At 48.7% G+C, this 22,221-nt stretch overlaps 2 protein-coding genes across 13 annotated transcripts in view; one reads left to right on the top strand and one right to left on the bottom strand.

Annotated features, from left to right (window-relative positions):
• MAD1L1 (mitotic arrest deficient 1 like 1) overlaps window positions 1-21,852 on the top strand; it is a 37,713-nt gene extending 15,861 nt beyond the window's left edge. For 6 of the 11 annotated variants that reach the window (XM_078777588.1, XM_068117818.2, XM_078777591.1 and 3 more), the window contains exons 9-18: window positions 4,255-4,316; window positions 4,423-4,509; window positions 10,172-10,316; window positions 12,401-12,541; window positions 13,735-13,791; window positions 13,881-13,966; window positions 14,079-14,172; window positions 14,440-14,638; window positions 20,766-20,956; window positions 21,037-21,852. In XM_078777588.1, the coding sequence (XP_078633714.1) occupies window positions 4,255-4,316; window positions 4,423-4,509; window positions 10,172-10,316; window positions 12,401-12,541; window positions 13,735-13,791; window positions 13,881-13,966; window positions 14,079-14,172; window positions 14,440-14,638; window positions 20,766-20,956; window positions 21,037-21,201 (1,227 nt within the window). In that variant the 3' untranslated portion in view covers window positions 21,202-21,852. Of the gene's footprint in view, window positions 1-4,254; window positions 4,317-4,422; window positions 4,510-10,171; window positions 10,317-12,382; window positions 12,542-13,734; window positions 13,792-13,880; window positions 13,967-14,078; window positions 14,173-14,439; window positions 14,639-20,765; window positions 20,957-21,036 lie in introns of all 11 variants that reach the window. The other 5 variants (XM_068117814.2, XM_068117813.2, XM_068117819.2 and 2 more) reach the window with 1 other exon arrangement.
• Window positions 20,657-22,221, bottom strand: part of INTS1 (integrator complex subunit 1) — a 54,286-nt gene continuing 52,721 nt past the window's right edge. For both annotated transcript variants that reach the window (XM_078777584.1, XM_078777585.1), the window contains exons 45-46: window positions 21,633-21,742; window positions 20,657-21,446 (exon numbers count right to left, since the gene is read on the bottom strand). In XM_078777584.1, coding sequence (XP_078633710.1) covers window positions 21,331-21,446; window positions 21,633-21,742 — 226 coding nt within the window. In that variant the 3' untranslated portion in view covers window positions 20,657-21,330. The remainder of the gene's footprint in view (window positions 21,447-21,632; window positions 21,743-22,221) is intronic.

Here is a 22,221-nt window from a genome sequence, read left to right as displayed (position 1 = left end):
TCGAACGGTACCTCGGTGACGCGGAGGTCCGTGACGGCGGTCCGAAAGGCCTGGACGTCGGGGTCGGCGGTCTGGTCCGCCGCCATCCGGGCATAGTCGATCCCGAGGTGGACCGCGTGGGCGACAGACCGGGAAAGGCCATCCGCCACCGGGTTGTCCTTACCCGCGACGTGTTGGATGTCCGTCGTGTATTCGGACACGGCATAGAGGTGACGCTGCTGCCGGGCCGACCACGGCTCGGCGACCTTGGCCATCGCGAAAACAAGGGGCTTGTGATCGACGAAGGCCGTGAACGGGCGGCCCTCGAGAAGATGGCGGAAGTGTCGGACCGCCAGGTGGAGTCCGAGAAGCTCGCGGTCGAAGGTGCTGTACCGGCGTTCGTGCGGGCGGAGCTGCCGGCTAAAAAACGCCAGCGGCTGCCAAACACCATTCACCCACTGTTCGTGCACCGCGCCCACCGCGTAGTCCGACGCGTCGGTGGTGAGGGCGATTGGTGCATCGGGCGCGCCAGCATGGTGGCGTTGGCCAAGGCCACCTTCGCGCCCGCAAACGCCGCGCCCATCTGCTCCGTCCAGGCGATATCACCTTTGCCCGGCTTCCCCCGGAGGGCCTCGTGCAGGGGGCGCAGGAGCTGGGCGACGCAGGGCACGAAGCGGTGATAAAAATTCACCATGCCCAGGAATTCCTGGAGCCCCTTGATCGTGCGGGAGCGCGGGAAACTCCTGACCGCCTCCACCTTGGCCGGTAAAGGGATGGCCCCGTGCCTGGTGATGCGGTGCCCCAGGAAGTCGATGGCGGCGACGCCGAACCGGCACTTCGCGGGGTTGATTATCAGGCCATGCTGGCCCAGGCGTTCGAAGAGCGTGCGGAGATAGAGCAGGTGCTCCTCCCGGGACGCGCTCGCGACTAGGATGTAGACGAAGGACAAGTCGCGCAAGACGCTGTCCATGAGCCGCTGGAACGCCTGGGCCGCATTTTTCAACCCAAAAGGCATCCGCAATAACTCGAAGAGGCCGAAAGGTGTTACAACGGCCGTTTTCGGTACGTCTTCCGGTTTTACGGGGACCTGGTGGTAGCCCCGGATGAGGACCACCTTGGAAAAAATGGTCGTTTTCGCCAACCGGGCGGAAAAGTCCTGAATGTGCGGGACCGGGTAGGGGTCGGGGGTGGTGGCGTCGTTGAGCCCGCGGTAGTCACCGCACGGCCGCCGGGCTTGGGCACAATGTGCAGAGGTGAGGCCCATGCGCTGTTGGAGCGCCGGACGATGCCCAGCCGCTCCAGCATGGCGAACTCCGCTTTCGCGACGGCGAGCTTCGTTGGGTCGAGGCGGCGCGCTCGGGCGTAGACCAGTGGTCCGACGGTGGGAAGATGGTGTTCCACCCCGTGTTTGACGGCCACCGCTGAAAAGGTGGGCCGCGTGAGTGCCGGGAAACTGGCGAGGAGGCGGGTAAACTCGTCCGCTGCCGGAAGCGTACAGACCAACCTCGCCGGGACGGAACCACTCAGCAAGCCGCTCGGTAAGCCGCTCAGCGAGCTGCTCAACGAGCCGCTCAGCAAGCAAGCGAGCGAGCTGAATGTTTCGGCCTGGAAGAGGCGTCTGCGCTTAACGTCCACCAACAGCCCTTGCGCACAAAGGAAATCCGCACCGAGCAGGGCCATTGGCACGCTGGTGGTGACGAAAGACCATTGGAAGCGCTGTCCCCCGAACCGCAGCGAGAGGCAACGCTTCCCGAATGTGCGGATGGGAGTTCCGTTGGTGGCGAGCAAGGCGGCGCCCTGGCTCGCGGCTTGCTTGTCGGACACAGAGGCAGGGAGGACGCTTCCCTGCGCTCCAGTGTCGCACAGAAATCGACGACCAGACAAGGTGTCTGTGATGAAAAGGAGGTTGCCGGAATGGCCGTCGCTCATGGCCGCAAGTGAGCGCCGGCCCGCTCGTTTCCCGACCCGTCGAAAGAGCACGGCGGGCGGCACGCCCTGGCCTTGCGGCCGAACCTGGCATGATAATAGCACATGGTTTGCCCCAGTGGTGGCTGCCGCGTCGGTCGTGACGGCGGTGGTGGGCGGGGTGTAGCGGCGGCCACGAGGGGATTAGGGGGCGCTGAACCCTCCGCACCGGGATCCACTACGGCAGCGCTATACGTCGGCCGCATGTCGCAGACCGCGAAAAATTTGTCCGCCTCTCCGGCCAGGGCGCGGGGTTCCGTTATGGCCGAACCGGCCAGCGCGAGCTGCATCTGCGCAGGAATTATGGCGGAACGGAAAAGGAAATCCGGGCGTTTGTCTCCAAGAAGGGACAACATATAATCCATCCGAATGGACGGTCGTGTGTCGCCGAGGGCGGGAAGGTCAAGGAGGCGGTCGGCGCAGTCGGCCTCCGTGAGCCCGAACGTGGTGAGAAGTCGTTTGAGCGACGCGTACTTGTGGGCGCCCGGCGGGTGCCGAAGGAAGGACACGACTCGGGTGGCAGTGCCGGGCCCGAGGGCGGCGACCACGTGAAAGTACATGGTGTCGTCCGCTGTGATGCCCCGGAGCTGGAATTGGGCCTCGGCCTGCACAAGCCAGATGTCGGCCTGTGCTTCCCAGAACTCCAGGAGTTTGACGGCGACAGCGTTGGTAGCCATGGCGCGTTCAGGGGTCAGCTACGGCTGAACCAGTCGGGGTCACCAGTGTGGTGCTATGCACACACAACTCGTTTGTCAAGAAGGTAGGCCACCACACGTTGAACAAAACCAAACACTTTATTCAATGCTCGCACGTAAGCACTGGGCGGGCTCGACTTTCAAGCCCGCGTATATGTCCCGAGGCCACGCCTTGCCCTCGGGCGTGGCCGGTCGGCCGAAAGGCGGGGCATGTATTCCAGTTCAACCCTGAGCCTCATGACTCCTTTGCTCTGGGCGTGGCCCGAGCCTTGCTTCCACGTCCGGTCGCTCGCGTCACCCACTGGTGCGCGGAATTATGACCCGCTGGCGTTGTGTCCGCCACAGCAGTATCAATCTGCATCCGTTGTTGACTAGCAACCCGCTGGACCGTGGAGTTATCTGTGACTGGTGGCCTCAGGGTAAGAGTTCAGGAGCAGTCAGAGAAGTCCGCTCGTGGTAAACCCTGAATCCCGTTCCGCAACATTTCTTTAATAGTTATTTCATAGTTCTGTACACGTCAGAATAAGTGTGGTGTACTTAATATAATTAAAGAGATGGTGTCAAATTATGTGTTCAGAAAGCTCTTGTCCTCCCCCACCCGTGTTTGTGTCTAAGCCTTGTTTTTCCTCTCTATACACAGCGCTACTGTGTGGAAGATATTGCCCTACCTTATGGAGGATATCGCGCTACCGTGCGGAGGATATCGTGCTACGGTGCGGAGGATATCGTGCTGCCGTGCGGAGGGTATCGCGCTGCCATGTGGAAGATATCGCGCTGCCGTGCGGAGGGTATTGTGCTGCCATGCGGAGGGCATCGTGCTGCCATGCGGAGGGCATCGTGCTGCCATGCGGAGGGCATCGCGCTGCCTTGCGGAGGTCATCGCGCTGCCCTTTTCGGAGGATATCGCGCTGCCGTGCGGAGGGTATTGCGCTGCCGTGTGGAAGGTATCGCGCTGCCGGGTGGAGGGTAGCGCGCTGCCGGGCGGAGGGTATCGCGCTGCCGGGCGGAGGGTATCGCGCTGCCGGGCGGAGGGTATCGCGCTGCCGGGCGGAGGGTATCGCTCTGCCGTGCGGAGGATATCGCGCTGCCGTGCGGAGGATATCGCGCTGCCGTGCGGAGGATATCGCGCGGCCGTGCGGAGGATATCGCGCTGCCGGGCGGAGGATATCGCATGGCCGTGCGGAGGATATCGCGCTGCCGTGCGGAGGATATCGCGCTGCCGTGCGGAGGATATCGCGCTGCCGGGCGGAGGATATCGCATGGCCGTGCGGAGGATATCGCGCTGCCGTGCGGAGGATATCGCGCTGCTGTGCGGAGGATATCGCGCTGTCTTGTGGAGGTCGTACATCGTGCTTCGTAGATCTGTTCCACCAGTCTTTCTGATCTGTCTTGTTAACCTCCTGCTGTGTCCCATCTTTTCCGTATGAGTTTGGGGCCATTTAGTTAAATAATTAGGTGACGGAGATTTTAACATTCATTTAATCCGTTTGTTTCGCCGTTTTTGCAGAATTGTTCTCTTCAAGTCGTATATTAGATTGCCAGTACGGTTTTGAGTGGCATCTCCTCCAACCCCATTGACTTAACCTTTTGTTTGCATTATTACATTCCTTCATAGGAACTGCAAGCAAAGCTGCAGGCCTGGGAGGACTTGGAAAAGAAAACTGGCCTTTGTACCAAGTAAGTTTGTCAACTCCTCAGTAGCTGTTTACAACTGTTAATCACATACTTGGCCTGGGGCGAGTAATGTTTGGATAATGATGAGCTGCTGGTCTTCTTTCTCCAGGACTCCCAACTCTCTGTTGAAGGAGCTACAGAAACTGCAGCAGCGGGAAAGCGTGCTTGTGCAGGAAAATGGTGACATCACAGCCAGGTGGAACGAGCGATTCTGACGTCATTCGTTTTGTTTTGTTTTTTGTTTGTTTTGTATACAGAATCGAGGCTCGTGAAAGAGCTATCATTTATCAAAAAAAAAATCAAACAGACAAACAAAATATATAAAAAGGGGAGCGGTAGACAAGATGGGGAGAGAAGGGGAAGCACACAAACACAACATTTGAGAGCAGGGACATCGGGAGATGTGTGGGAGGGAGAGGGCTTGGGGGCAGGAGGCATGTGAAGGGGGAGGGGGTGGGAGAAATATAAAACACAAGGACACCAACGACTTCCAGGAAAGAAGTTGGTATTTCAAAAAAGTGGATTTGGGGTGAAATTAACGGGGGTAGAAAAGATCAAGGTTTTGGATGGGGGAAGATAAGAGATGGTGGTGAACAACTGTTTTAAAGACCTGGAGGGAGGAGTGGGATTGAAGAGAGTGAGGGAGTTTGTTCCAGAGGCAGGAGAAAAGAGGAATGAAGGAGTGGAGGTGAGCAGAGAGTCTTGATTTTGGCAGTTTAACCATAAGAGGGTTGCAGGCAGACCTTGTGCGACCTGTAGGAATATTTGGGGGACAACGCTGAGAGAGAGCTGGGGGAGCAAGGCCGGAGAGGAGTCGGTAGAAGACGGAAAGACCACCAACCTGCCTGCGGTGAGTAAGTGAAAGGCCCTCGGAGATAGTTTCATCGCGGGAGATTCCAATGATTCTGAACGCTTTGGTTTCAACAGCGTGAAGACAAGCTATGTGTGAGGCAGGAGCACCAGCCCAGAGGGGAGAGCAGTAATTCATTGAGCTGCGGATGAAAGCCTTGTATGTGGTGAGGAGCTCAGGTGTGCCAAGGAAGGACTTCGCACGACAGAGGATGCCCAGTCGGCAACTGGCTTTGGAGGCCAGCTTGGAAATGTTGTTTTCCCAGGAAAGATCATGGCAGATTGTGAGACCCAAAAGCTTGAGTGCCAGAACTTCTTGGAGAGGATTATTCAGAAAGTGGATGGGAGGGTTGTCCAGTCGGTCTTTTTGGAGAGACATTGTAAGAGTGTGAGATTTGTCAGGATTGAAAGACATGTTCCACTTGTTTGCCCAGTCTGTGATTTTGTCCAGGTCTGCAGAGAGTGAGGAGGCTGCAGACTGCCGATCTGAGGGATGAGGAATGGAGCGGCAGAGAGTGGAGTCATCAGCAAAGAGATAGAGAGGATTTTCAAGAGAGTCAGAGAGATCATTGATGAAGACCAGAAAAAGCACAGGGCCCACAACACTGCCTTGGGGAACTCCAACCTGAACAGAAAGAGGAGATGAGAGAAACCCATTCAGGGCCACACGTTGACTGCGACGAGAGAGGAAGTCCACCAGCCATACGTGGAGATTTCCATGGATACCAAAGGAGGAGGGTTTGGTGAGCAGAGCGGGGTGCCAGACCGTATCGAAGGCACGTGATATGTCGAGGGAGACAGCTCTAATTTCCTGTTTGGCATTGAGGATCTCCATCCATTGTTGAGACAGCAGAAGCAGCATGTCCAGAGTAGAGTGACCTGGTCTGAAACAAAATTGATGATCAGAGATTAAGCCATTGGAGAAGAGGAAAGATTTCACATCCGAAGCAATGATGGATTCCATGACTTTGCTGTTAAATGGGAGAAGGCTGATTGGTCTGTAGTTGCAAGGATCTGTTTTTGCAATTTTTTTGTGCAAAGCGGTGATGTTGGCTGATTTCCAAGCAGATGGCAGATGACCTTGAGCAAAAGAGAGGGTGAAGAGAACAGAGAGGGAGTGAAAGAACAGAAGAACAGGATTTTAGGACCCATGGGCTGATGCCGTCAGGTCCAGTTGCAGAATCAGACTCGAGGGTTAACAGAAACTTTTCCACCTTGTCAGGAGGAAAGGAAACGAGTCCAGGAGCGACTGGGTACAGAGAGGGATGGGTTTGGGACACAAGATTTAGAGGCAAACACAAAGTTGAGGCTTTCAGCTTTTTCACGTGCGGAGTCAGCTGTGTAGCCGTTTGAGGTAAGGGAGGGGATGGAGGGGAAACAAACACCAGAAACAGATTTGATCAGACGCCACCAGGATTTGGAAGAGGGAGACAGATAAGAGTTCGGTCTTGAGAACGGAGAGATATTGTTTCCTGGCTCTCCTGAGGGTGGACACACTCTTGTTTCGGGCTTTGTGAAAGGAAATGAGATTTCCTTCCGTTGGATTTGCTTTCCAGGTGACGAAGGCAAGTTGTTTCTGGGCAACAGCCTCACCACAAGATTCCGTGTACCATGGACGGGAGGAAGGGTATGACAACTGAAGATGAGATGGGATAAATCTGTGCATGAGAGAGATCAATTTACTTTGGAAGAATTCCCAGGATGAGTTGACGTCAGAGGCGGTCGAGATGGGAGACCAGTCCAGATGATTGATGGCTGCTTGAAGACCGTGCCAGTTGGCCTGATTGAAATGCCAGACTCGTCGACGCTGAGGAGGCTCTCTGAGAATGGTCAGAGAGATGTCCACTTTAACAAGCACATGATCAGAAGAGCCGATTGGAGCAGAAGAAGAGCAGCAGACATTCTCAGTGAAGTTAGTCATAACCAAGTCCAGAAGAGAAGATGCTCCGTTGACTGAGATCCGGGTCGGGAAATTGACAGATTGTGTCAGTCCCAGTGAGTCGCAGAAGTCCTTTGCTGAGGAGCCATGGCTGGTGAGAGAGGTACCCACACCCAGCCAACTGGCACGGTGACAATTGAAATCACCACCTATGAGGAAGAGAGAGTTGGGATGAGTAGATAGAAGTTGGTCCATATTATCAGACAGCGAGATGTAGATGGAGTCATCACTGTTTGGTGGACGGTACAACACACATATGAACAAAAGGTGGGAGCGAAGGGGACGCCGTAGCCAGAGGTATTCATGGGGGTGAGGTGGAGAGGGCAGTGCAGGGCGAGTGAGGAAGAGAGTTTTTGATAAAGATAGCAACCCCACCTCCAGGACAAGGCTCAGGTCTATCATACCGGAGGAGGGAGTAACCCGGGAGAGATACTAAGGAATCAGAGACATCATGAAGGAGGAAAGTTTCTGTTAAGCAGATCACGTCTGGTTTGTCAGAAGCAACCTGTATGGAGAGATCAGGCAATTTTGAGCGAAGGCCCCGGATGTTTGAGGTCCATACCGTTAATGAAGAGGAAGGGGGAGCATCGGATACAGAACAGGGGGGGGGGGGGTAGGGTAAGAGGAGGAAGAGGTCGGGAGAGCTGTTGAAGGTGTGTCAGAGATTTCAGAATAGCTCGGAGAAAGGGAAGGATGGCAAGATACAAAGTCGAGGCTTGTGGAAGAGCCAGAACACTGAACGGGTCAGGACGCACCAGAACAAAAGGGACACCAGAAAGAGGGGGTGGGGGAGACGAACAAAATTATTTAATAAAGGATGAAGGGTGGAGGAGGACACATGGGGTGGACAAGATGGATACAGAAGAAAAATCTCAGGAAAGAGCAACTGGAAATTTTGGAAAGAGGTTGGCTTTGTGGTGGAACAACTTGTATGAAAAAGGAATGGGGATGATCTCAGATGATGTTGAGCATCTGTCTTGAAGACCTGGAGGGAAGAATGGATTTGAAGAGAATAGGAAAGTTGATTTCATGGGTGGGAAAAAGGAGGAATGAATGAGTGGAGGTGAGCAGAAATTCTGGATTTTGTTAGCAACCCTCTTATGGTTAAACTGCCAAAGTCTAGGCTCTCTGCTCACCTTCACTCTTTCATTCCCCTTTTCTCCCGCCTCTGGAACAAACTCCCCCACTCCCTTCAATCCCACTCCTCCCTCCAGGTCTTTAAAACAGCTGTTAACCACCATCTCTTATCTTCCCCCATCGAAAACCTTGATCTTTTCTACCCCCGGTAATTCACCCCAGAGTCCTTGCAGTGTTCATATGTTTTATTCCTCTCCCACCTCCCCCCAAGTCCTCCCGATGTCCCTGCTCTCAAATGTTGTGTTTGTGTCCTTCCCCCTCTCTCCCCATCTTGTCTGCCGCTCCCCTTGTTTTTTGTGTGTCGGTTTGTCTTTTTGTGTGATTAATGTTAGCTCTTTCACGAGCCTCGATCTTGTATACAAAAAAAAAAAAAAAAAAAAAAACCCCACCAGAAGAATGATTATGGTGGACCTGCATGCACTTTGTAGAAACCTGGGGGTAGAGGGAGAGGAAAATGCTCTGGAGGGGGAACGGGGAACAAAGCATGACAAGAGCAGCAGTGCGAGACCAGAAATGAGGCGGGAGAAGACAGAAGAATGATCCGTCTGCGATTGGAGATCAATAAGCCCATTTACCCTGCTTCAACATAGGAGATTCCAATGATCTTGAAGGCTTTGGTTTCCACTGTCAAGCTGAGCAAGTTGTGAGGCATGGGGGCCAGCCCAGAGGGGAGAGCAGTACTCAATCAAGCTGTGGATGAAGGCCTTGTAGGTGGATACTTCAGGTGTGCCAAGGAAGGACTTTGTACGACAGACAATGCCCAGTCTGTGGCTGGCTTTGGAGTTCCAAGAAAGAAATGTGGTTTGCTGAAGAAAGATCATGGCTGATAGTGACACCCAGGAATTTGAATGACTGAACTTCCTCAAGAGTATTGGAAAAAGTACATTGGAGGGTTTGCCAGACAGTCCTTTCGGAGAGATAGCGAGTGTGGAATTTCTCAGGATTGAAAGACATATTCTAAAGTGTTTGACCAGCTTGTGATTTTATCAAGGTCTGAAGAGAAGGAAGAAGCCACAGCCTGTCTGTCAGAAGGATGATGGATGTCACGGCAGAGCGTGGAGTCATCAGCAAAGAGATAAAGAGGATTTTCCAAAGAGTCAGAGAGATCATTTATGAAGATCAGGAATAGGATTGGGCCCAGAACACTGACGGGGCAATTGTTTGTTTGTTCCTGTGTAGTTCCGGGGGCCACAAGATAAATTATACTGGATTTTTTGCATCTATTGGTAAAAGGTGTGTGTTGTCCTTTTTTTTGTTTTTTTAAATTACTATCTTCACATGTGGGTGGACTTCCGGAGATGGAACGGAGACCCAGCAGGTCTCAAAGTATCCGCCCCTGAAAGTGTGTGTGTGTGTGTGTGTGTGTGTGTGTGTGTGTGTGTGTGTGTGTGTGTGTGTGTGTGTGTGTGTGTGTGTGTGTGTGTGTTAGTTAGTTAGTTAGTTAGTTAGTTGTACCCACTGCCACTGCTCACTTGTACGAGCAGGGAATGTCAGGAACCCGACACCTCTCTTGCACTGATATTTCTGTGAGTGCGATTTTTATTCAGGAACTGAACGATTATGGTTAACCATTCTAAAATTGGCACTCTTTCGTTTAAATGCTGAAAATTATGTTTAAAAGACTATTCAAATTACAGATTCTGCGCTGGTAACGGCAGGTTAAAAGTGCCCGTCGAGCAGAACCGAGTCAGTGTTACCACACACACAGCACATGCATGAAAGAACAAGTTTAGCATTCATAAGTCATTTTGAGAGGCCCACATTATGTGCAGAAATCCCAAAGTAGGATTCATTGTATGAACTTACTATAGCAGCTGCATCTTTACATTTCAAATGATTCGAAAGTATATTCTATTGCTGCTGTAGGAAAGTATATTGTGAAAGTTTTATTACTCTTGTAAATTTATTGCAAGGTTTGCGTGGCTGAGTGCAGGGCCCGATCATTGGAGCGGAGTTGCCACGAGGGCGAGGTGGCCAGGATGCAGGTCAATCGCAAGCTGCAAGACGAGCAAGGACAGCGACAGCATTTCGAGCAGCTCTCCCGGCAACTGCAAAAACGCACGCTCCTCTTAAAGAAGGTACTCGGGCTTCGCTTCTTTCCACTGCTGGACTGCAGGCCGAGAGCAAACGCTGAAGTGTAACGAATCCATCATTTGGTTTTCGCTGCTTGTACACTCGCTTGTGGCAACAGGGCAAACTTTCCCTCGCTTCACATGACGTTAGTTTTGCGACTTAACTACTTAAAGTGAGCTTTAGAAATCGGAATTTCAAAAACAAAGGAAATAACCAAATTAGCCTTAATTTCATGCTTTATCATATATATATATATATACACATACATACACACAGTGCGTATCAAAAACAGGTAATCCGAATTCAAGGGGTTAATATGCAAAGGTTATTTATTTTGACAATTTACATGTGATTTACTAATTAAGAGGCTAACCCCCGCTCTAGCAGGGAAAATGGCCTTTAAAATGCATGTTGTTGTGTTGTTGTTACTAATTAAGAGGAGATCCTCAGCTTTCCATTGATGCCTTCCATGCATGCATCATTGCTGTCACACATGACCGAGTACAAGTTCATTGAAAATGACAAGTTCAAATTGCATTTTTAAAAGTTTGGCTAATCGATGCAAGTCAGGATAATTGGTGCAAAATGAACGTCAGATGTGAACTTTTCTCAGGAATGATTGGCCTTTATGCATCCACACCTTCAACATGTCCACCTCCCCTTTCATCACAAGGCTCACAGCGGCGGAGCATGCCCTGAACTGCTCGTCTCACCAAAGCCGGGTCATTGCGCAAAGCATCCACTTCATGTCGAATACGGCCCTGCAATTCGTCAAGATCACGGGGAGGAGTTACGAACACCTCGTTCTTTAAATGTCCCCAAAGGAAATAATCACATGGTGTGAGGTCAGGTGATCTTGGCGGCCATTCCACTGCATGGTTGAGGGCGATGACTCGGTCTCCAAAGAGTTCCCTCAGTCGATCTCGGACAGCGATAAGACCATGTGCTGTGGTGCCGTCTTGGGCCCACCAGAGATATCTGAAGACACCACGAACCTGTCGCTCAAAGTTCTTATTTATTTATTATTGACCGATTATGGTTGGGGGGAGGGGGAGTAGTTTATTTATTTATTTTAGACGTTTATTTATTAGTTTTTACGTACATTTTCATTGAGATTTTTATTTCACAGTTTACACTTATGGAAATTACAATTTACAAATGCTAGCTATCGATTAAAGGTTGTTTTTGTTTTTTTACTTTGTGTATTTACGGGGTTTTTTTTGTTTTGTTTTTTACATGCGCTTTCATTTACGGACGCTTTCCAACGCCTCTGATTTTTTCCCGGTGTACCGGCTTTGTTGTCCGTCGGCACACCAAATTTCAGCTGTGCGACACTCGGAAGGCAACAAACATTAATATCAGTCAGTCAGTGGTTAGAGAGAGCTTTATATATTAGATACCCTACTCAACGGAAATCCAGTCAACGAGAGGATGCTCGATACACTAAGTGGTTGAAGAGCACTCTCATCGGTTCGCTCGAGTGACTGTTTGTCGTTTAAAATCACGATCTGAGCCAAATTTGTTCGTGTTAAGGAATTGAACATTTTGTGCAAGAAACATGGTGTTGTGGGTCGTGTCGCCAACAGAGTCATTTCTGCCATCATGCTTTTTATTTATTTATTTCACAGTGCCCCATAAAACAATCTGCACCGGACTTGGTTTGATCGTATATAATGAATATACCCACAGTGCTTGACAAGGGGGGGGGGGGAGGTGAGGGGTGGTAGGGGAGGGGTGAGGTGGGGGTTAGGCCCCTATTAACCCCACTTGGGTATGCGTATAACAATTCAGTTTTTGTCTTTAGCACTCTTGCATGACCAAATGCCTCCTGCCCAGTGCACGAAGCAACCGGTCCTTCTAATCGTTGCCATCTTCCTTGATGAGAATAGAACACCCGATCCAAAATATGAGAGGATGAAGGAGTTGATCCAGTAGCTTTGTGATGCCCCCCCCCACGTACATCTAGATTGCAGTCGGTCCCATTTGTTTGACCGTATTTGGAACGACACAGAAAGGTGTTCACGAGGTATCTTTAGATTGGCTGATGAGCCACTCGTGTGCACTGCGACAGATCATCTTGTTTGTACAGGAACGAGATGGCATGCGCGACATCCTGGAGTCGTACGATGCTGACCTTACCCTGGCCGGCTGCTCTCCCCAGCTGGTACGACGAACCAATGAGGCCGAAGCGTCTGCACAAAGGCTGCGAGCGCACGTCCAGGAGATAGAGGTTCACAATCCGTGACATACAGCACTCGCATACGCTCATCGTCCCATAACGCTGTCTTCTTCGTCCTATCCCCAGACCTTTCCTTGTACTTTTCCTTTCTGTGTAACCACAACATTTTTGAAACTTGCTCTGCTCTTAAATATTTTTGTTCTCGATATAAAATATGGAATCTTCTTTTTAATCGGGTAATTTCCCAGCTCCATTTCCATTCGCTGAGGGCATAAGCCCGTAAACCCAAAACTGTCGACCCCGGCTTCACCAGCGACGTAGCTCGATCGTCATGCAGATTATAAGTCCAAGGATTTCTTCATCTCCTGAGGTAATGTCCGTAGTCCCGTTTCGCAACGTCTGGCCCGATTAAAGCTCCATTCCTCATCCTGATGAAGCGTTACACTGCCGGTTATCTATGAAGCACACGGCATTAGAATGGCAGGCATGCTCATTCAGCGTCTCGCTCGACGTCATTCGATCCCAAGGGAAACAGCACTGCGTCGGGGTTCAATCATTTGGAAAAAAACTATCGCACAATGCAATTATTTAACGCTAATGTCAAGCACGACCGATTGCAGAACTAAAACGCGACTACGGGACGCACACAAACAAACGTACGTCACGAGATTTGCTCCGAATGGAATCGTCATTCCATCGTTTCCTCTCAATTGTGGCACAGCTGCAAGAGTCACATTGCTCCCTCTGCCACCGAAGGTGGACGGAGATTATGTTTTCACCCGTTTGTCTGAGAGCAGGATATCTCAAAGGTATGAACAAATTCGGCCGAAACTTGGTGGACAGGTTGCGTGTGTGACGAGGACCAATCGATTTGATTTTGGTGAAAATCCGGACGCAATAATTTTAGTTTTTCGTGTGATTCTTCACAATTGAGACGAGGCCAAAAATTATATTTATATTACGATGTGCCAAAAAATTGTGGACGGATTATGCCAAAACTTGGGGAATGAGTTGCTTAAGTGACGAGAACAAGTCGGATTAGCTTTTGGTTCAAATCGGGATCCAGATCCGACCTATCTTGGGACTCGAACCGTAAATTGTTCAACCTGGCGGAGGTATGCGCTCTACCGAGTGCTGTTCCTATTTCATTGTCGAAATTCAAGGTGTGTTTTTGATGGATCTTACCCACAAGCTGTTGCTTTCACTTTAACCGGTGAAAATAACTTTTTCTTCCACTCCTTTAGGGTCAGCTGTCGGAGGCAAGAGAAGAAAGCAACAGGTTTCGCACAAAGGTGCACTCGGTAGGTGTGTGCTTGTCCTGTAAAATGGTGGATTATGGAAGTTTCTGCTCATGTTATACTGGACTCGTTTTGAGTTTCTGCCGTTCCAGCTGGAAACGTTACTGGCAGAAGCTACGATCCAGTGCGTGACCAGTGAAGGAGATAAGTTCTGCAAGGAGGAGGGAGATAAGCTGAGGTAAGCATCAACGCTGAGGTAAGACCTTTGGTTCCAAAAAGAGGTGGGGTAGACTGAGCACTTTAGGTCGTAGGTACATTTAGTCTCACAACTACCTTCTTATTCCCTTTAGAAAGAAAGTGGAAGAGCTGGAGATGGAGCGCCAAAAGCTGGAGGAGGAGAAGCAAGTCCTAAAAGAGCAAGCTGAGGATTTGAAGTTATTGCAGGTTTGCAGGATGTGGAATTACTCCCAATGGAGGTTGGGCGTCACACCCACGAAGGGACGTTTTAATTTGCAACCCTGGTGAAAGATGTTTTGGACGAGTTGGGATGTGTTTTACAACACACGATGGAGATTACAACAGTTTTTCAATGATAGTCAAACGCGGATGGTTGTTGGAAAACCGGACAACTTTTGTGGGTAAGAAGGAAGGATTTTCTCTGGCCCTCAAGTCTGATTGCTCAACCCATCCCTACCCACTTCCTTTCTGCAGGGAACTTGCAATTCCAACAAAGAGCGTATATTTCATCTTACGGAGAACCCAGCAAGCGCTGCCCGTGAACAGAATCGTGTGCGTGTCGCAGAGCTGCAGACCGAGTGCTACAACCTTCGGGAATGCATCCGGGCCCTCGAGGCTGGGAATTGCACAACTGGGACTTTGAGTGATCTTCCTCCATCCCGTGAGGTGTCTGGTGAGATTCATTGTAGATGTGTGTGTGTGTGTGTGTGTGTGTGTGTGTGTGTGTGTGTGTGTGTGGGTTTGCACTCACGTTTGTCCCCCCTCATAAGGCCGATTTCATTCGGGTTTTAAAGGCCAATTTTAACGAATGTGTGTTCACTTCGGTCTATTTTGAGGATAAAAAAACTCGAAAAACATTTTCCGTACGAGTAATTATGTTTCTTCTTGGAGAATTGTAGACGGTGGCTTGCAAACAGGGCCTCAACGGTGGTGTGCACAAGCGTTTTTTCAAATAACAATGAATACAATGCAAAGGGAGGTGAAATTCGCTGCACGTGATGTGCAAAGCGAGGAGTAAAGCAAGGTTCATTTACGTCCATATGATGTCTACTAAATAAAGATACAAGTGCACCTGGCAAGGCCAAGGCTTCAAACTTTGGCATGCTCACGAAGCTGCACCGTCAACTGAACTGTTCCAACCCATAATTTGTGATGACCTTTTATACGTGTGTGTGTGTGTGTGTGTGTGTGTGTGTGTGTGTGTGTGTGTGTGTGTGTGTGTGTATATATATATATGTGTGTATATATATGTATGTGTATATATATATATATATATATGTATATACTGAAACGCAAAAGAAACTTACCACCTTTGAAACCTTTAAATATCAACAATAACACTGCGTGTAGTAAATGTGTGAACTTATTTGTGGACAATAGTGTCCTCACTGTCAGACAAAACGGTCACGGATGGTCACTTGAACCTTCAATGGTCACTTCATAGCACAGCTGTTGAACAGCCGTTTTGACTGTCAGTGATTAGCCAAGGGGTATGGGATGATTTTAATGAGCTGCACGTGATGTCTTGATATTGGCTTTAAAAAGGCCAGTGCAAAATGGGCATTTTGACCGAAAAATTTGACCATTTTGACCATTTTGACCAACTTCAAAAAGACCGAAAACGCAAAAGAAACTTACCACTTGTTTGAAATGTAATAAAATTGTCACAGTTCAAAATAAAACAAACCAACAATTGCTAGTTGAAACATTGGCATTTTATTGATGACATGTCAAGTTTTTGACCAAGATACACCATCTCATCAGTTTGTTCTACAGTACAGAACAGCACAGGGTGCAATGTCAGTCCCCTTTCAATAGCGTGTGTGGCCACCATTGTTTTGGATACAGGCAGTGCATCGTCGGCGTATACTGCCTACCAGTCTTTGGATGGATTGCTGCTGGATTCTGTCCCACTCAGTCCTCAATGTCTGAAGCAGCTCTGCCCGTGTCCTGGCCCTGCCAACTACGCGTCTCCCAAGCTCATCCCACAGGTGCTCCATGGGATTCAGGTCAGGGGAGAGTGCAGGCCACTGCATGGTGTTGATGTTCTCGCCTTGGAGAAATGCAGTGGTAAAGCGAGCAGCATGGGGACGAGCGTGTGTCATGCTGAAAGGTTCTCAGTTCTGGGTGGTCTCAGGTCTCAGTTCTGGGTATTTAAAGGTTTCAAAGGTGGTAAGTTTCTTTTGCGTTTTCGGTCTTTTTGAAGTTGGTCAAAATGGTCAAATTTTTCAGTCAAAATGCCCATTTTGCACTGGCCTTTTTAAAGCCAATATCAAGACATCACGTGCAGCTCATTAAAATCATCCCGTACCCCATGGCTAATCACTGACAGTCAAAAGGGCTGTTCAACAGCTGTGCTATGAAGTGACCATTGAAGGTTCAAGTGACCATCCGTGACCGTTTTGTCTGACAGTGAGGACACTATTGTCCACAAATAAGTTCACACATTTACTACACGCAGTGTTATTGTTGATATTTAAAGGTTTCAAAGGTGGTAAGTTTCTTTTGCGTTTCAGTATATATACGAGATGTGCTCAAAAAGTATCCGACCTTTGTTCATAAAAAATACTCTATCCAGATACAACAAACTTACACTAATCTCCTTCAAAGTAGTCCCCTTGGGCTGCCACACACCTCTCCCAACGGTTCTGCCACTATCGGAAGCAGCGCTGGAACGCCTCTTTTGGGATGGCGCGCAGCTGGTCCGTCACATTCCGCATGATGTCTTCTCTGGACTGAAATCTGGTCCCTTTCAGGGGCATTTTCAGCTTGGAGAAAAGCCAGAAGTCACACGGAGCCATGTCGGGAGAGTAGGGAGCCTGACGAAGCACAGGTGTGTTGTGTTTGGCCAAGAAACTCTATCAAATGTGAAGAATGGGCAGGTGCGTTATCGTGATGGAGCTGCCAATTGCCCGCTGCCCACAGGTCAGGCCGTTTGCGTCGCACAGCGTCACGAAGGCGACGCAGAACCTCTTGGTAATACTCCTTGGTGATGGTTGTGCCGTGTGGTGCGTACTCGTGATGAACCACGCCACTGGAGTCGAAGAAGACGGTCAGCATGACTTTGACATTGCTGCGGACCTGCCTTGCTTTTTTTGCCCTAGGGATGTTGGATGCTTCCATTGTGATGACTGCAACTTGGTTTCTGGGTCGTACCCATAAACCCAGGACGCATCGCCAGTGATCACTGTGTTGAGGAAGCTGGGATCGCTGTTCACAGTCTCCAGCATGTCCTGTGCGATCTCCAAACTGAGTTGCTTCTGCTCAATCGTTAGCAGCTTTGGTACGAACTTTGCCGAGATTCTCCTGAAGCCCAAATCCTCCTTCATAATGGAATGAACGGATCCAATGCTGACGCCCACCTCGTCTGCAAGTTCTCTGATCGTGATTCGACGATCCTGCATCACCAGGGTCCTCAATTGGTCAATGACGATCTCATTTCGGGATGTTGAGGGCCTACCCGAACGTGCTTCACTCTCCACTGTGCGGCCATCTTTGAAGCGGTTGTACCACTCCTTTATCTGTGTGGTGCTCATTGCTTTGTCCCCGAAGGCCTGTTGAATCTTGCGGATCGTTTCCACTTGGGAATCGCCAAGCTTTACACAAAATTTGATGCAGTAGCATTGTTCAAGTTTTTCCGTCATTTTGTCAAAAACGAAAATCCTACGGCGCTCACTTACACTTCCTCACTCATCGGCGGTCTGCCGTCGAATGACAGCTTCTGCAGGTGGGAAAAAATTCACGCGTGCGCATTAGGATCGCCTACATACGTGCACCAATCAACGCCTCCCTAGCTTCATTTGTTTACGCACGACAAATTAAGGTCGCATACTTTTTGAACACACCTCGTGTGTATATGTGTGTGTGTATGTGTATATATATATATATATATATATATATATATATATATATATATATATATATATATATATATATATATATGCATATATATATACATACCAAGAGAGAGAAGAGTGGAGAAGGAGCCCGATGGGGGAGGTGTTGTTTGTCAAAGAGGGCCAAGTGATAAGGAGAGGAGGAGGTGGAAAGCAAGAGGGCTGTCAGATGCTTGTGATTGGCAGGTGGTGGCAGACCTAAAGCCACAATTGGTATTCCCAGAGGAGATCTGTGTGACAAAGTTGTGGCCTGACATCTGGTCAGGTGTAACAAGACAGGTCGTCTTTGGGGAATTGTCTGTACCTTGGGAAAATAACAGTACAGTGAGCTGGAGGCAGAGTGTCGGGAGAAGGGTTGGCGAGTTTATCGCCAATTGTGAAATTGTCCGGATGTCCCCTTCTCGATCACCAATTGTGAAAATGCCACAAATTGTGAAACGGTGATTGGTCCCACATTAATGTCCCACTAAGACCGATATTGTCCATAGTTGGTTCGGCACAACATGAACTTGCCAAGTGGTTGGGAGAGGAACTGCAACCGGTATTGGAGTCACTTTCACAATGGGTGATCAAAGATTATTTCACTTTTGCAGAAGCAATTTGTGCTACAACACCGACAAGTGCGGACAACATAATCGCCTTTGATGTACAAAGCTTGTTCATGAAAGTCCTACTGATGGAGACTATTGATATATGTTCACATCTGCTATATCACAGTGATCTGGAACATCCGCAGATCTCAGAACAAGTCTTTGTGGAGTTGATGAACACAGAAACGAGGCAAGTTGAGTTTAGTTTCAACAACATTATGTACGGTATGTCCAAACTGATGGTGTCGCCATGGGTTTTCTATTAGGACCGGTTCTTGTGAATATCTTTGTGGGCCATCACGAAATGCAGACACTTACAGGTCGGCAAGGTGTAGATGCTCTCATCCTTTACTATCGGTATGTTGATGACATTTTTGCTTTGTTTGAGTCTCAGATGCATGTGATGCCTTCTTGACAAAGCTCAACACTCTCTATCCAGCGCTGAAGTTCATCATGGAGCTGGAATCTTCAAACACTTTACCGTTCTTGGACATGTTGGTCCAAAGATCCGCACGTGGTTTCACTACATCCATCTACCGCAAGCCTACCTTCACTGGGCAGGTATACTTGCTGGAATTCCTACAGCAACACGAGATACAAAATTGCCTTGATCAACATCTTTGTGAACAGAGCTCAGAGGATTTGCTCACCTTGTAATCTACCTGCTGAAATGGACAAAATCATGAATATACTCGGTGACAATGGTTACCTGGAGTTGATAATCAAGAGATATGTGCCCAAGTTTCTCAACACAACAAAGGAACACAAGATCGGTCCTGACAAATGTCTGGTATATATCAGGAAGCCATGGAAAGGACAATAATCACGAAGATTTGAAGAACAAATCCAACATACGGTATCAAACACGTACCTGGCTGTGCAACCTCGAGTAATCTTCACCTCTCGCTGTCTGCTCACCTCAGTCAACAAGGATGTGCTTGCCCACCTCACAAATTAGCAATGTTATATATGAGTCCAAGTGCCAATGTGAAGCTCAGTACGTGGGCCGTACAACCCAAAGGTAGGCTGATCGTATCAAACAGCATGTCCGGATGTCCCCCTGGCGATCCGAAGAAACAACTTGGGAGTGAGGACTCACCCGGTACGAGCATGCTACCGTCGACCATTTCTTCTTCTTCTGCCATTGCACGGCACTTGGATGCCAACCCCGATAGTGCAGAACAGTACAATGCAGATATGTTCAAGATATTGAGCCGAGGTCGCAGTACGTACCTATGTTAGAAACAACCTTCATCCATTCCACAGACCCCACATTGTGTCGTCAAAAGGAATTAGTACATTCTCTCATTCTCTTTCAACACGGAAAGATTAAAGGTGTTTCCCCGACCGCTGTCCAAGGTAATGATGCAAATGTTGCGTCCATCGCTGACAACTCCGCTCCAGCCAATCGGAGCCCGGGACAGTGGTGACTGGGTGTTCAGAACACCAATGACGTCGTGACTGTAGAACCAATCGGTGTCGCGGTTACTTTGACATGCTCATAAATGCACTCGTCCTCATCTCTTCCGGTCTCTTTGCTGTGAATCGCCTTGAAGAGTACAACACGAAAAGCTTCGGTGTTATTGTCATTATGTCGCGTTTGTTTTCCTGTAAATAAACTATTTACATTCCTAATTTATCCGAAATGTCCCACAAAGTAATTCAAATAATACGCACAAAACAAATTAATAAATATTCATGACCTTGGAATCATCGCTGTGCGCAGAGATGCATTGTGACGGTGTCAGAGAGGAATGAATGCCTCTATTGTTCTGATTGACAGTTTTGATAACTAACGTCGTTGATCTAACCTCGTCTCGCACTCCAAATGGACTTATCTATGAATGTAGCAAAGAAAAATGGGGAAGTGAGCCAATTTGACTTGTATCCCGCATCGACTTGTAGGCCGAAAAATATTTTGTGTCTATATATATATATATATATATATCCCACAAAAGTTATTTTAGTACAAGTACTGTTATCATTCAATCTAATAGTTTCAAACTCTTGTATAAGATATTCAGCATTCAAAATTGAGAATCAGAAGTTGAAGGACAAGTTAGTCATCAAAATTGCTTTGTCGGGTCGCCTGCATGTACTCCACCTTCAAAAATAGGCAACCGCCTTCTTTACACTCTATCTCAACCCCTCCAAACTATTGGCAGAGGGAGCAGATGGAAAACAAAAAATCACCAAATTGTACAAATAAAAAGTTTTTTTTAATTCACAAAGTTCTTGTGGCAGAAAACTGCATGAGGAAGAAGATTATGTTCCAACGCAATGCACTTGCTTTCCCATCCACTGTGAACCGTAGAGTTGCAGAAACAGTTGGACAGCATGGTGATGAAGAATCAGCGTCTGAAGGAGGTATTCCAGAAGAAGATCCAGGAATTCCGCACAGTTTGTTACATTCTGTTCGGTTACATGCTTGATTTTCAGCAGGATGGCCAGTACAAACTGACGTCTATGTATGCCGAGCAGGAGGCAGACACGCTCTTGTTTAAGGTAGGTGTGGGTGGCGGGGAATAGGTGAACATGGTCGGGTAGGGGCGGGGGCACTCAAAGTACCGTTTCTGTGTTCACAGCAACTGACCGCGCAGGAAAATGGTGTGCAACTGCTCGAGACTGAGTTTTCCAAGTCGGAGGCAGTCTTGCAACTTATTGAGCTCCATCTTCACCACCAAAAGAGCTTCCCTGCATTCCTCAGTGCGCTCACGCTGGACCTGTTTAGCCGACAGACCTGCATGTGATCCACATGGCTGCACATGTACTTGCGTGGTTCCCGCCATATTTTGACTCCAAAAGTACTTCTCGTTTTATGTCCAAAATCATCTTTTAGTCATTTTCATTAAAAGTCGTCTCAAATCTGGCTGCACGGGTCAAGCGTACAACTGGAGGCGTAGTAGGTGCAGAGAATCCGCTACAATACCGACGATGTCCAACTGCTGCCGAGTGCCTGCAAGGAAGGCCTTCTGCAACAGCAAGGTCGCATGCTCTGCGGTGAGGGAACATGACCCAGAGGCAAACTTGATCTCACCAAAAATTCCAAAACCATTTGAGAATTTAATACCCAGGATAAACAAAGCTCATGTATAATTTTATCTAAATAGCTGTTTTATTAATGTGTCCAAATGTTCGTATGTTTAAAATGGGAAAGGAGGCCTGGAGGTGCATTGCTTACCCTGACACAGCACTGTGAACTCAGGGAGGTTGTGCAGAGCTGTGTGCACCACACCAAAGTCATTGCTTTGCAGGCAGTGGATGTACGAGGCCAGGCAGTCCGTGGCGCGCCTGCACACGACGATTCCAAATGTTTTAAAATGTCAATAAAACTAACTGTACGGGAGTCATGTCTGTACTTCATAAACAACAATAAAAAGAGCAATCAGATTGCAAACCCTCGCCAGGATGTATTTTCAGTGGTTTTTAAGGCTTTTGTGTTAAAACAAATATGGCGGCCGCACTACATGACTGATGACGTCAATGTTTTTTTTCTCCACTAATTTATTCCTCGATAATGCTCAAGAAATTTCATCTTGATCGATGACGTTTTGTACTTGTCAAATTATGATGTCATAATGGAGGCACCTATGACATCATTCACATATGTTATTCCACATGGAGAGTTCTTTACAATGAGCCATGTCTCAATTTTTTCTGTGCAGCACTTTCGGAGATAGAGGTGCAAATGTTTGCGGTTTTTCCCCACGATGGCGGCCGAACCACGTGACCGATGATTATTTTTGTTTTTTTCTCCACCAATTTATGCC

The sequence above is a fragment of the Myxine glutinosa genome, chromosome 5, assembly GCF_964187855.1.
Source record: "Myxine glutinosa chromosome 5, kmMyxGlut1.1, whole genome shotgun sequence".
NCBI classification, from domain to species: domain Eukaryota; kingdom Metazoa; phylum Chordata; class Myxini; order Myxiniformes; family Myxinidae; genus Myxine; species Myxine glutinosa.
The sequence above is the reverse complement of the archived record's forward strand: the minus strand, read 5'-3'. Positions and strand labels throughout refer to the sequence as shown.